The sequence below is a fragment of the Bombus affinis genome, chromosome 1, assembly GCF_024516045.1.
Source record: "Bombus affinis isolate iyBomAffi1 chromosome 1, iyBomAffi1.2, whole genome shotgun sequence".
NCBI lineage: Eukaryota > Metazoa > Arthropoda > Insecta > Hymenoptera > Apidae > Bombus > Bombus affinis.
Genome location: NC_066344.1, coordinates 20,455,010 through 20,468,914, shown reverse-complemented (window position 1 = coordinate 20,468,914; position 13,905 = coordinate 20,455,010). Strand labels below are relative to the sequence as shown.

Here is a 13,905-nt window from a genome sequence, read left to right as displayed (position 1 = left end):
CAGTTGAACAATTTATGGAAATCCAACAAGAAGAAGAGGAAGAAGAAGAAATCGAAGAAGACATGACTGTTGAAGTCGAATTTAAAGAGTATGAATCAGATTAAAATATTAACATAAATTAGAACTACAGTTTAAAATAATCACCTATATCACAATATCAATATCACTAATCATCATGCAGTAAATACAGTATTTTCCCATAAAACTCCGTCATAACAAATCGTGGAAAAGAAAGCGCCAAGTACACTACCTCATAGGTGGTGTGGAAATGTATGCATATCATGTAAAATATAACTCCTTCAACTTTTAGAATGGCGATATCTTAGGGATGGTGATTCTTAGGAAAAAAAGTATGCGAAACATTTTTGTAGATAATTTTATGATCTACAATTTTTGTCTGGGCTATATTTTCGATAAAACTTACCGTTTTTAAGAAAAATTCAAAAAATCCGAAAATTTTGACTTTGACCTTGAATAACTTTTTTAGCACACATGGAATCAATGGGGACTTTTGGCACTTTATTTCTACAACTGTACTCAAGGTTTCTACGAGAATTTATCTCCGTTGGAATTTTTGTTCTTTGAAATGTCTATTTTGACCGGACTATATAGAAAAACTATGACCTTTCCGAATTCGATAATTTTTAAATATATTATCAGGGGCATAATTTTGAACAACTGTTTCTTGTACATATAACTGTCGGTCAGATATAGTTCCCGAGATATTCGCAAAAAACCATCGGTAGAGTATAGTAAATACAGTGAATTCTGTCTTGCGCTTCCATGCCAGTGTACGTAAAGTATTGGTTGGCGGCAGCCTAGCGGCGGATGGATATTATGATCCAATTGAAATCTAGCTCTTATTTTTGGCACGTGGGCGATCTTGGGTAAAGCTCCGTGCATAACTATATATGCGAGACTGTAAGAAATGTCTGCTCGTAATTCAATTAAAATGGATATTATCAATGTATTTGATTTCGGTTTCGGTTGAGTTATTTTAACTCGACCGCCTCGAGGTGGCCGCAACGCTTGCATAAAATAGTAACGGTTATTTCTTTCATAAGATAATATCAATTATTCAATCTCCTACTATTTTTTCAAGTTAATTTGTAAACCTAAGCCCAATACGTTGATGATATTCGTTCCTAATTGGATTATAATAGACATTTTTTATGCTTCCTATATGTTCTGCATATGCAATTGTGCACGGAGCTTTATCCAAACCCACCCCACCTCGTTTGTCTGTATAAATCAAAGATAAATGATAGGTTTCGACTAAGTCATTCTATCCGACCACTGACAACTAAACAGAGCCATACGTTGCCACATATTCACAAATATCTGCACGATTCACTGTAGTGATACCGATAGTTTTTTGTGAAGTAGCTAGAAAAAGGTGTATAAAATGTTGAATTTTACGACATATTCAAAATATTATAGAAATCGAAGATAACGGAACGTCTCTACAATTTCACTATTCTTTTCTATAACAGTATTGAAATTGTTGATAAAAGAAACTAATTTTTACAAATAAATATTTCAATTTATAATTTGATTATTCCATCTGATAAAAAGTTGCAACATTGTGAAATAAAAGCATATGATATGATTAGCTAATAAATTATATTGTACAAGGGAACACAGATTGGCTAATTATCAATATCTTTAAGCAAAGAAATATTTCTTTATATATATATATATATATATATATATATATATATATATATATATATATATTTTTTATGTATTTATATCTGCGTCAATAATAATAAACAGCACAAAGAATAATATTTAGAAATAAACTCCTCGAACCCTTATTTTTACAAATTATTTGTAGAAATTTATAGTCTTCTGTTTTATGATTTTTGTAACATCACTATATAAATAAAACACGATATATTTTACCTAGCAAAAACAAATCTCTGAAGATGTCTATTTTTATAAAATTTGAGATATATTTGACTAATTTCGTCGAAACAAATTTCTTTATCACTAACTCTTGAATCATATCTTACATACACATGTGTGAAAATAAGGTATCATGATAACAATCTAATGTCAAATATTCCTATAAAATTAAATTTAATTTTATCAATGCGTCGTAATAATCCTATAATACCTTCTATTTGAATGATGTTACTACAATACGCCAGATGGACAAAACAAAGAAGGAAACAATCACAGAAAGTGCAAAATAAATGAAGGGGAAAAGTAATCTTTACAAAGTAGTTTGTTGAGTACTATTGTAGTATCGTAAAAAGAGGCTTGATTAGAGATCGATCAAAACAGTGTCGTCTGTCCTTCAGTTGTTAGTTTACATCGACAAAAAGCCTATGTGACTAAGGTCACCTAGTTCTTTCGGAGCGTTGGCATGGTGAGATTAAGGAAAGGAGAAAAAGAACGCTAGAGGAGGGGGACGATTTGAGTTCAAAGAGTGAGTCGAGAGATCAGAGTTAGTCGAGAAGTCGAAGAGTAGAGTTATTAGTGTTGTCGAGTTGCGAGATTCGTTAGCGTTGTCGAGTTGCGAGAGTGGTTGAAGTAAAACAAGATTGTTGCGTTTAGTTCAAGTTAAACAACCATCGTTTTTAGTCTAATTCATATCTGTTTAGTTTATTTATTGTAAATAAATTATAAATAGTATCAGGAAAAATTTATACCTAAATTTCCCCAATACTACACTATCTAAAAATATTAGTATTGTTCGTTCCTTTTGTATCGTTTAAGTATTTGCAAACGAAATATTTTTTCGATAAAGGAAGTAAATATAATTTGTACTATATATTATGGAACTAATTATATATTATCAGTTTTATACTTTGAATTCCTTCAGTCATATTATTTAAGTTACGTAGATTATCATGTTTTATCGAAATTAAGTGCATTTGAGACATTCTAATGAATTATAATTTTAGATATGTTATTAGAAATATACGTATATAATATCCTGTTAAATTTTATATTTATTTAATAATGAACAAGTTTATTGTAAATAGGTAGATATATACATGAGTGCAAATTAAAGACATTTTAAACGAAAATCCTAGAAAGTATCTATTTTGTTTTTTTTTTTTGCTATAATATCCCTAACATGTAAACGTTAGGAGAACTATTTACATTAAGATATAATTAATTATGTAAAATAAAATATAATGTATTACCCATTTTATAAGGAAGTAATAATTAAAAGTTTTGCTCTATCTATACACAAATTTTTTAGTTTAGTTTATAGTCTACGTAAGCAGAATTACTTAGTATTTTGCAAAAAACTAATGAAAAAGGTACTAGTTATTAATATATTTTTTAAATAAAGAAGTATCTTGACTAGAACAAAGAAATCGGAAGCAGAATTAGTAAAACATAAAATAAAAATTTAAATAAACAATACTCACCAGCTGATTGAACATTGAATATCACCCATCCTGAAGATTTATTAAGTTTAATTGTTGTTTCGCGTTCAGGTTTCAACCAATACGTCACATTTACTTGATTGAAATTCATATTTTCTTGAGTAGTCCACGTAATGGGTATCCACCATTTCACGTTGATAGGTGTGGATTTCATATTCCTCAACAGGAAACGTTCTTGCTGCAAAGTAGCCTGACCATTTTCAACGAAGATCTTTACCACCGGAAATCCGGCTTGTTCTGTCCACGTGGACATAATTTCTTCAACAGAAGTACCAAGTTGTATATTCTTACGATTGATTTCAGTTTGAAGTTCCGACCAGAGATTTTGTGGTCTTGCCACTTTTTTTTCTGCATTACTGGAACGAATGCAAATCGTTCTTAGATTACACGTTCGTATTTATAGAAAAATTGATGATATTACTTTAATGTGAGATTTATGAAACTATATTTTCGAATTTATCATTTTGAACATATAGGATGTTCTATTTAAAATACGCTACATATTTACAGCAGTGTACAAAAGTTTCTAACAAAATAGATTTTTCACTTTATATCGAAAAAAATTTTAACTAATAATAGATATGAGAGCATGACAAGTAGAAGAAATTAAATTAATTAACTATAAATTATTTAAATGAAATATTAAATATAACATTTTGTATTTCTTTTTAATTGTACTTGCTACTGTTAAATTTTATTATTTAATCTTATATATGTTATTGCAATTGTAAATTGTTTGAAATATGTTGAAATATACGTTATGAATGTATCTTAATATCTACTATAACTGTAATTGCTTGACATTCTTTAAAAAAAAAAAGACGAAGGAAGAATCGATGAACATTTCCGAAAAAATGTTATGTTATAAAAACGAATATATCTTAAAGTTCCTTCGCTAAAATTGTATAATTAATTTCGGAAATAATAAAAGATACAGCCTTGAACTTAATGACATAATGAAACATTACTACTTGTGATTATCTCTTGTCGTTTAAAAAGTTCGTGATTCATTGATAACGAAGTTATAATTATTTAATTGTTTTATGCAACTATTTATAATTTTAATATAGTCTCTTCTATAGTTTACCATACTTGCTATAATTAAATTGCTCATTACTTATTCAGGTAATTTTGTAGCGTAGCATCAAATACATCGGATCCAAAAACGAGATTCATCATTCGTAGGATACTGGCTCCTTTGTTGTAAGTAATAGTATCTCCCACTCCCCTAATTTGCGATGAATTTGTGACGTTCCGCGTCATTGGTTGAGAAGACTCGATAGCATCAACTGCAAGAGCTGTTTGATGTTGCTCCACGAGGAACTGATCTTCCATGTTCCATGATTTCTCGATCTACAAAATGGATTATTCCTCATATCACGAATGGTATAGGATAGTCAACAGGTTGTTGAATAATGAAAGGATTTAATAACTAGGAAATGAAAAAAAAGCTTCGTCAATATTTTTCATAATACAAGTTAAATATGAGATATAATGATATAATGCTCTTAAAACTTTTTGATTATACTGCTCACTATTATTTATCCATGAACATCCTCATTTGAACAAATCTTTAGCAAAAAGTTCTTATTTTTATTAGATATTGTAACATGATTAAAATCGAAAATATCGAAGAGAACTGAGTGGCACAAAACAGTTTCAAAACTTATTCTGACAAATACGCAAAACTGAAACCTTTATTTAATTTCGATACAAAATTTTAGGGAATTGAAGGTTTCACGAGAAGAGCATGATAAGGTACGACTTATTGCTTCTCTAATATTGATATTAAAAACAAGCATGTACTTTAACATGGCATAGTTAAAACAGGGAACAAGCTGTTAGGTTTATAGATCCAGTTTTTTGAAAAATAGTTTTGTGAAAAATCAAAGAGTTACTTAATGTTGTGACCTTTCTGGTCATTAATTGATATTTTTGAAATGTTTAATTCAAAGATCAAGTAGAAATGAGAAATGTCTGTTTAAATGGGATTCATCGATAGTCTATTTTAAATTTTAAAATTGCTTTCTTTTAAATAGCTGAAAATATGATTTAGCTTATATTACTCTATGTTGTTCAATTGAATTCAGTCAATATTCTGCTGATCATCATGTACATATATTTACATTGTTTGTAAATAAAATTATTATATTTTACTAAATTTTTATTGAATATACATTGTTACTTTACGACTAATAACATATCGATTAAAGATAGTGATAAGTCTAGTAAATAGATATATTTTCTATTCCTATTTAAATTAAATTTTGAAAAAATTTCTTTGAGCTTTGGAATACACGTATGTTTAATTAAATCTCAGTATAATAAAATTTGTTCATTTGACTATTTGATATTTATCATAAGAAAGTTGTATTACTAAAAAATTTTAAAAATTTTATTAAAAATATAATTATTTTGCCCACTAAAGCTTCATTCGAATTTCGAGTCAAGTCGGGATTCCGACTTATAAGCTTATTGGGGTACTCGTTATTTTACGACCCGATTTGGGGTCTCGATTCAAAATGTAATTTTTCTGTCATCTTGTGCTTAAAGTTAGTAGAAGCACACTAAAGCAGTACACACTTGGTATAAGTGAGAAAATGAAGAAACCCTTGCTTATTTATGATTAGTGTCATAGAAAACTAAGACTGCAATTTATAGAAGAATGTACGAAAATTTCACAGAGACTAACTTCCTTTATTTGTTACAAGAACCTTATAATAATTATTATAAGAACGGTCATATTGGGAACACACTTGATCAATTTTGGAGTCATTGTATTTAATTAACTGCATTTATTTATTTTATTTATGCAATTTAACTAATGGAAAATTGCAATTACCTGTGCTGTGCCAAAGTATTGAAAGTATCTTGCAAACGCTTCGCTTAACCATAGGTAGCTCCACCATTCCGGTGTAATCATATTTCCAAACCACATGTGCGTTAATTCGTGAATAATCACAGAGGCGATACTTTGTTTCGCGATATCAGATGTCGAGTTTTCATCATATAACAGTCTGGATTCACGATAGGTAATAAGACCCCAATTTTCCATTGCACCGGCTGAAAAATCGGGTACAGCCACCATGTCCATTTTTGAAATTTGATAATTTTGTTTGAATCGCTTCGAGAGATAATCAAGACCCTGCATGCCAATGTTCAAAGCGTATTTAGCTTGATCAATGGCGTTTGGTTTAGCCCAAACCTTAAAATTGTCTGCTTTTACGGGGCTGAAATCCGAGATAATGAAAGCTACCAAATAGGTCGACATAGGGATGCTTTGCTTGAATTCGTCCCAAACTGTTTCATTTCTGGAATCATTAATTGCATTATGTGAATAAATTGCACTAACTCCTTAGGATCCACCTTTGTAAATACATTTACTGTCATGTATTGTCTTGGAATTGAAGGAATTGCTGCAGTAAGGAGGAAACTTTACCTTCATCAAAATGAAATCACTTTTTAAAATGTGCTATTTTATAACTAACTGATATTTACAGTAAAGCACCTCTTCACGTTTGGATATAATAACTTTAAATATGAAACTTATTCATTTATTTCTTTTCGAATAAATACAATTTAATTATTGGAGTAGCTTCCTTATTGTTACCAATTCTTCAATTTTAGATTTTTAATATCATGTTACATTTAATATACGTTTAATCCCTTAATAGTACTTAATAGTTTATCTTCACTGAGATTCTAGTAGAGTGAACGGTTTACCCCAAGCGTAATTCGAGCAGAGCGATCAGGAAAGGTACTTGTGAATTTCAACATGTTTTTTAAAACGTTTTTTACCATGTAGAGAAGTATTTTAGAACATAAAAAAGTTATACATTTTTGTGACCGGATTTCGTAATTTCATTGCACTGTTTTATTAAATATTAGGTTATTTTCTTAAATTGTTAAGGGGTTAATCCTCTAATACCAGAATTTTCTTTCGCTTTTCAGTAGAAAAGATTATGATTGATTAGAATTGACAATTATTAGGAAAACTATAACGGTATTCTAATAAAATATGATACCATGTTATATAGGTAAGGAAGTAAGAAAAATAGAAAAATTTATTCAAATGACTAATTGTAAGTTAATAATGTTACATTATTATGTATTAGATATATATCTATTGTGATCAGTAATAAATAAAACCGAACAAACTTATTTTTAAACTCAAACTGCAAAACCAAACAAAATTATTATTCTTTTACGCTTTTTTGTTTAGAAAAATTCAGTCGAATCACAATCATTTACAGGTGACGAAATATTTAATACAATGGATGAGTTGATATTATAACTATTAATTATGAATTATAAGGAAAAGTGAATTAAATGAATATTAAATATGTCCTTTCTAAAGATTATCTTTAGCATGTATCTCATGATTTATAGATGGGAGTGTAAATGAACAACATCTTATGGCATTTAATACTTTTTTGTAACATTGCAAATGTTACTTACACGTCTATACTTCTGTTTAGCGGCATATTGCTCAAGCAAGAATATTCTGCAGGCCTCAAAATTCTGATTATATATGTTGCCTTGAAGCTTGGTTCGTCGAAGCAGGGAAAAGCATGTCTTGCATGCGTTGTTTGGAATTGCGTGGAAGCGAGCCACCTAAAACCATTGAATGTCAATTTCGATGTATGTTTAGTTCTCTTTATTCTTCTTTTCGGAAAGTTCAATTTTTAAAACAGAAAGTAATATCGCACAGAAAATAGCTTTTGTAGAATCTAAACTAAATTCCGTGTTATTATAACTTTTAGTTACTTTTTTTTAATTTGTAAATGGAGAGAAATATTTGAAATCCAAATAATAGATTACGTTCAACCTAATTATGTAATAATTTATTATATTATATAATAATTTTTAATATGATAATTAACATATTTTGAAGCGCAATAAGACCTTACCTAATTTTTCCATTAGAATCGACATAGGAGCTTTTGTAAAATCCAATCATGTCGTCCCTAAGTGCACTGACATAATCAAAATTGATCGTAATGTTTGTTCCTGCACTAAGGACTTTGCTTAGTTTAATTTCGTATTTTTCCGTTTCACTATTATACATGGTGTTCGTAATTTCTACCTTCTCCACATCAATCGTAACGGTCACCAAATTTATCTTCATTTGCCCATGGTGAAGTGTTATAGTGTCCGTAGACTTTTGTAAATATGCACTAATATGTACAATTCCCTTGAATTCAAAATTATCTTTTAATTTCGGAATAAGTATAATTTCGTAGTTCGTAGGTATGATCGTTTTTGGCAGTCGATAGTCAAGATTGGTAGGTTCCTTTGTATCATCTTGTGCATATGCTGCTACACAATAAAAAATATTTTTAATACTATTAGCATTAATAGTTAATTGAGAAAAAATAATGAAAATGTTAAGTATTTAGTCAGTAAATCATGTAAATGATTTATTCATGTATTACAAAATAATTTAAAAATTAAATTAGTAATTACAGTGTAATAAGGGTAATACATAATATAATATATATAAATCTTGATGTTTAATTACAAGTTAGGATAGACTTGCAATAGTCTGAATGTAAAATATAAATGTAATATAATAACAATTATATTATTATAATGAGAAAATGGATTTTTGTACAATTTAATATAAAAAGAAATACTTTATCAGTAACACATACAATAATATTAGTAATATAATAAAGTGTAAATTTTACAAAATTATTTAAATATCAATTACCTTTATTAACGTTGTTTGTTGCTTGATATCTAGCATGAAGTAGGAGAAAGACAACGATCAAAAATTGGTCTCGGAATAAATTCATGATGACGTGACAATATCCTCTCTTGTTATTAAACCTATGTCAAATATCAGAACATGTCGATATACATGTGTATTTTATCATCGATTTAAAGCAATTTATCATAATAGATAAGAATAAACAAATGACACATTTCATAATTAGTTGAAAGTTATACATACATATTTAAATATCAATGTGACAAGTACTCAATTAATAACGGTTATATATATAAATATCAGATTTTTTATTTATCACGAAAATAATAAAATATAGCACATAAATAATATATTACAAAAATTAATTCTACTTTGTTTGAATATTATTATTGTAATAAATGAAGAAGTAACGTCAATTCGTAAACTTGTGGAGGAAGATAGGTCACGAAATAAACTACGTAAATTCTACATATTTTGCATTCATTTTAAAAATTCAAAGTTAAATCAGTTGTCTTTTAAACATACAAATTGCATTTTTTCATAATTATATCTGTGTGATTTGAAAAGAAAGTTATAAACTTTTCCGTGAATTTATTTAAGAATCGCTAATAATGGAAACTTAAAAACTTTGGCTAAGAATAAGAAACTTTTTGAATTAGATAAGAAACACTTTAACGTAATAAAATGTGATATAGGTACTTATCATTATTATCTAATTATTGCATATTTTCTTTGACGAATTGCTTACAAAGACTTTAATTTATTCTACTCTGTTGTTTTAAGATATTTATTATGTAAATATAAATATCTTAACATTTTAGTGATTAGACATTAGTAATTTCTATGGAATTTTTATTCACGAAATAAAAAGGATATTTTGATGATAATTAATTTTGTGTATATGATGAAACACATTGCACCAAATAGATCGAAAAGATTTACTGCTTTATTATGAACGTTTATATTGTCTGTTAAAGCCTGTTAAAATTTGAACTTTTAACGTAAATTTAAATATTCTATAAATATATTTAGTATGGAACTAGAAATGTGAGATGTAAGTTTCTGGAAATGATAGGTTATTCTTTAACATTAAAACTGTCCTGAAATTGTATTCTCAATAAAAAAAAATAATTATTGTACGGTAGACAATAGTAGGATTTATTAGTTAGATTAAGGAGATTAAAATAAATATTCAAATTTTTCCAGGTTAAATATATTTAATTAATTTAGGTAATAAATGAAGTGAAACGTAATTATTTTGACCAACACAACATGTTATGAATTAATATTATTAAAATTATGTATGTACAATTTTAAGCAACAACTATGATATATAATAAAATATTGATATTTTGCCATTTCAAAATATTATTTCTCATTTTCAGGACAAATTACATTTATTCGCGCTTATCTATATAAAAAAAAGTAAGTGTAACATTATCATGTATAATAAAGATAAAGAGAATAGATATGCACAATGACGACAAATAATCTGATAGATTTTATTACCTTAACACCTTTGTATTCATAATAGAGATATCTCGAACTCACGAGTTCATTTTTACAAATTTACAGAACTTGGTATCATACGACTCTTTTAATATGACGCTTTGCATGAAATATTTCACATCTTTTTAAACCCCTTATATTGCTAAGCAATTATTTACCTTTCTTCTGTTTGAAGCAAATATAACTATTCCAAGATTTTTGAGTGGGAGTAGATGTTGTCATCCTATCATGAAATATTTTACGTAAAATAGGAATAAAATAACAAATTTATTTAAAACAGAAGTATTTTCTGCTTTTTATCGTATTGATAGTATATATTACCATGGCTAAGTATTTGGACACTTGGGACAGTCCAATCAAACCATTGATATTTTTGTTATATGTATTTTCAACATCAAGTTCCATATTTATTTGTAATAAATAGCTGACACTTCATAGAATCTATATAAACTCCTAGAATGTGGTTGGAAACACATATTTGACTCTAAGATTTCAATCTAATAATTTATCTAATGCTTTTTCTAAATAAATTCCAGATCAACTGGGACTAATTAAAAAAAGAGTATCAATATCGAACAAATATACTTAAAAGTCACTTAACTTAAGTGTTTCCATAGAAGCGATTTTCATTCGTCTTCAATTACTGCTTTTTCATGTATACTAATTTATATTAACCAATATTTTTATCGATACTCACTAACTGTAATGCAAAAAATTAGATTAAGGCGATTTGTTTGAACAATATTTTATATCCAAATACATTTATTCATAGTTGTGTACTTGCGAAATATTCTATCTTAATCGTTAATCAATGCAATGAGAAAACGATACATATTTCTTCTAAGTCAAATTAACAAGTTCAAGTTCCTAGATATATAGTACTTTGCCTAAAGTATCACGTAATTTTTTTATCAAAACCGTAACGCCGAGATTCCTAAATAAATAAAAACAACTTTACAGAATTCGTGGATTAAATTTCTATATGTGAATCTTTTCTTCATCATGGAATTTTTCTTACGAATACAAAAAACTTCTTGTACAGTATAAATTTATTAACCGAACTAATTAGTAGTTGTATACGTTATATTGTAATTTTAAGTAGATGTTATGTAGATGTAGATTAAGGACATTTTCTTTTTCCTTTTTGGGAATTATTTTCTTCATCTTGTTCGGCAGTTTTGACAATTTAGATTGTACCACTCACAAAATTAATAACAAATAGGTGACGTAGATGGAAGTAAATTTATAACTGACTACCTCGATAAAATATAGTTAATAAAATTGAGTATATTTTCTTCACAAATACACAAATAATTACAAAATATACACAACTTGCAATGAAAATAAGAGAAATATTTTATGGAATGTATATCTATCTTATGGAAACAAGAGAACGTGATAATAGGTTTTAAGTAATCGTTATTCTACAGTTCAAATAAAATATTATTTTGGATAGGAAACTAAATTTCGGCAAATAAAATGTTTATTTTCACAAAATAAAGTATAAAACAAAATATTTCAAATTTGTACTATAGATAGTATTTATTTAAAATATTTTCTGGTAATGAAAATAGATCATGGAGAGATAATAATAAAATGACAAGAATCCCCGATACCTTCAAATTGAATTTACTTTTTTTTGAGCATGGCTAATCGCATGTAACAAAGTGTGTCATTCAATGTTTTCATCATTAGACTACTCCGTCGCGGATAAAGAATCAATCCAGCGAAACTAAATAATCTTTTAACTGGAGTAGACGACGGAATCGACGTATTATATTTTAAAGAAAACTGTTTCATGTATTTGTATTTTGTATTTGTATTTGATAGATTTGAAATCGCAGATATTGCAATAGTTATAATTCTACAATACTACTATTATTGACTTATTGCTTATCAACAATACCACCAATGGGTTTTTCCATAACCGAAAAAATCATACGTTTCCACACCTTCATATATTCATAAAATATGTCTGCAATTATTTGTATACGTTGGCGAGCAACTGTGAATTAGAAAAAAGAAATTGTTAACTTACGCTTTCCGGTGAATTTGGATGTTTTACTTTTGTCTAACGTTTACACCGGTAAATCTTCATAGTCACATTCTTCCCGTGGAGAGACTATCAATGAAAATAGCAGAAGTGGCCGTTTCGAAAAGTGAAAGTCACTTGGTGCTATAACGATGTTTATCGCAACTTCTCTATGAATACAGATCACACAGTTTACGACCAGACGCGATGCGCGACACGTTACTTCTATGAATATACGATATTCGAGGAGAAGCGTGATATTTCTACAAATCTTTCGGCTCTATGCGATTTTGCATTCTATTCTCTCTTACGTTATCAACTTGTTTTGTTTGAGCAATTGTGTGTTCATTTATTATGTGGCATCATCGCTTATCTTATCGACGACCTGACCAATGGTCGGTATTGCTATTTTATTTTACGATGATATCCTCGTCTTGATATCATCTTATAGACTTTACCTAACAGAGATACAAATATTTTGAGGATTGTTCAAACTTTTTATTCTTTTTTCTATTACACAATCTAACATTAGGATGTTTTAAACTGATAATCGAAGAAAATAAATTAACTTGTCGATAATTGTACGTAGAAGAGTATGTCTCAAAGTCAATAATTTTGCGTCCCCTAAAGTGTGATTTAACCAAATGCTGTGATAGGAGTACTGTCGGTGAAACAAAAATTCTACTATATTTTCGGTATGATGATATTCCTTACAAGACCATTAAAATCGGTGAGGTGTGCTCCTTTCAATGTAACTTATATATACATGTAATTAACAACTCGTCAATTTTTCGGACATAATAATTCCATTATATAATCCTCAACACTACGATTCTTGAATTTTTATATTTCAATCCCATTATCGCTTTAACGAACAAGGAGGATTTAAAGTGTTTTCAAGAAGGTGTTTAACATAAAAATTGAAACTAGAAATTATGTGTACCAATAAGAATTTCTTTATATTTTATTCTAACTTGAAATATCTTTGAACATTACTGGAAAACTGAAATCATGCACCAAAATCAATTAGTATCATGGGCAAAAATTTGTTCAAAGGAAATTTAAATTAAGAATTGCGTTTCTAAGTTCAGTTTTACTCTTTAACTCTATCGTTCCATTAATTAGACTTTGCTGTATCTAACGTCTTTATAGTAATGAATGTGTGTTTTAAAGGAAAAGTAGTTCTCATTGTATATCTACTTTAATAACATAAAAAGATCATTACAACTGTAGTGTGGATAAAA

General features: G+C 28.2%; 1 protein-coding gene across 3 annotated transcripts in view; it reads right to left on the bottom strand.

Moving 5' to 3' along the window:
- The window catches only part of LOC126917395 (putative aminopeptidase-2), a 69,893-nt gene extending 56,907 nt beyond the window's left edge, over positions 1-12,986 (bottom strand). Inside the window, exons 1-9 of one of the 3 annotated variants that reach the window (XM_050724224.1) lie at positions 12,668-12,986; positions 10,951-11,082; positions 10,788-10,852; positions 9,121-9,239; positions 8,318-8,726; positions 7,866-8,021; positions 6,250-6,718; positions 4,525-4,760; positions 3,390-3,763 (exon numbers count right to left, since the gene is read on the bottom strand). In XM_050724224.1, coding sequence (XP_050580181.1) covers positions 3,390-3,763; positions 4,525-4,760; positions 6,250-6,718; positions 7,866-8,021; positions 8,318-8,726; positions 9,121-9,205 — 1,729 coding nt within the window. In that variant the 5' untranslated portion in view covers positions 9,206-9,239; positions 10,788-10,852; positions 10,951-11,082; positions 12,668-12,986. The remainder of the gene's footprint in view (positions 1-3,389; positions 3,764-4,524; positions 4,761-6,249; positions 6,719-7,865; positions 8,022-8,317; positions 8,727-9,120; positions 9,240-10,787; positions 10,853-10,950; positions 11,083-12,667) is intronic. The other 2 variants (XM_050724215.1, XM_050724233.1) reach the window with 2 other exon arrangements.
- Between the last annotated feature and the right edge of the window lie 919 nt (positions 12,987-13,905).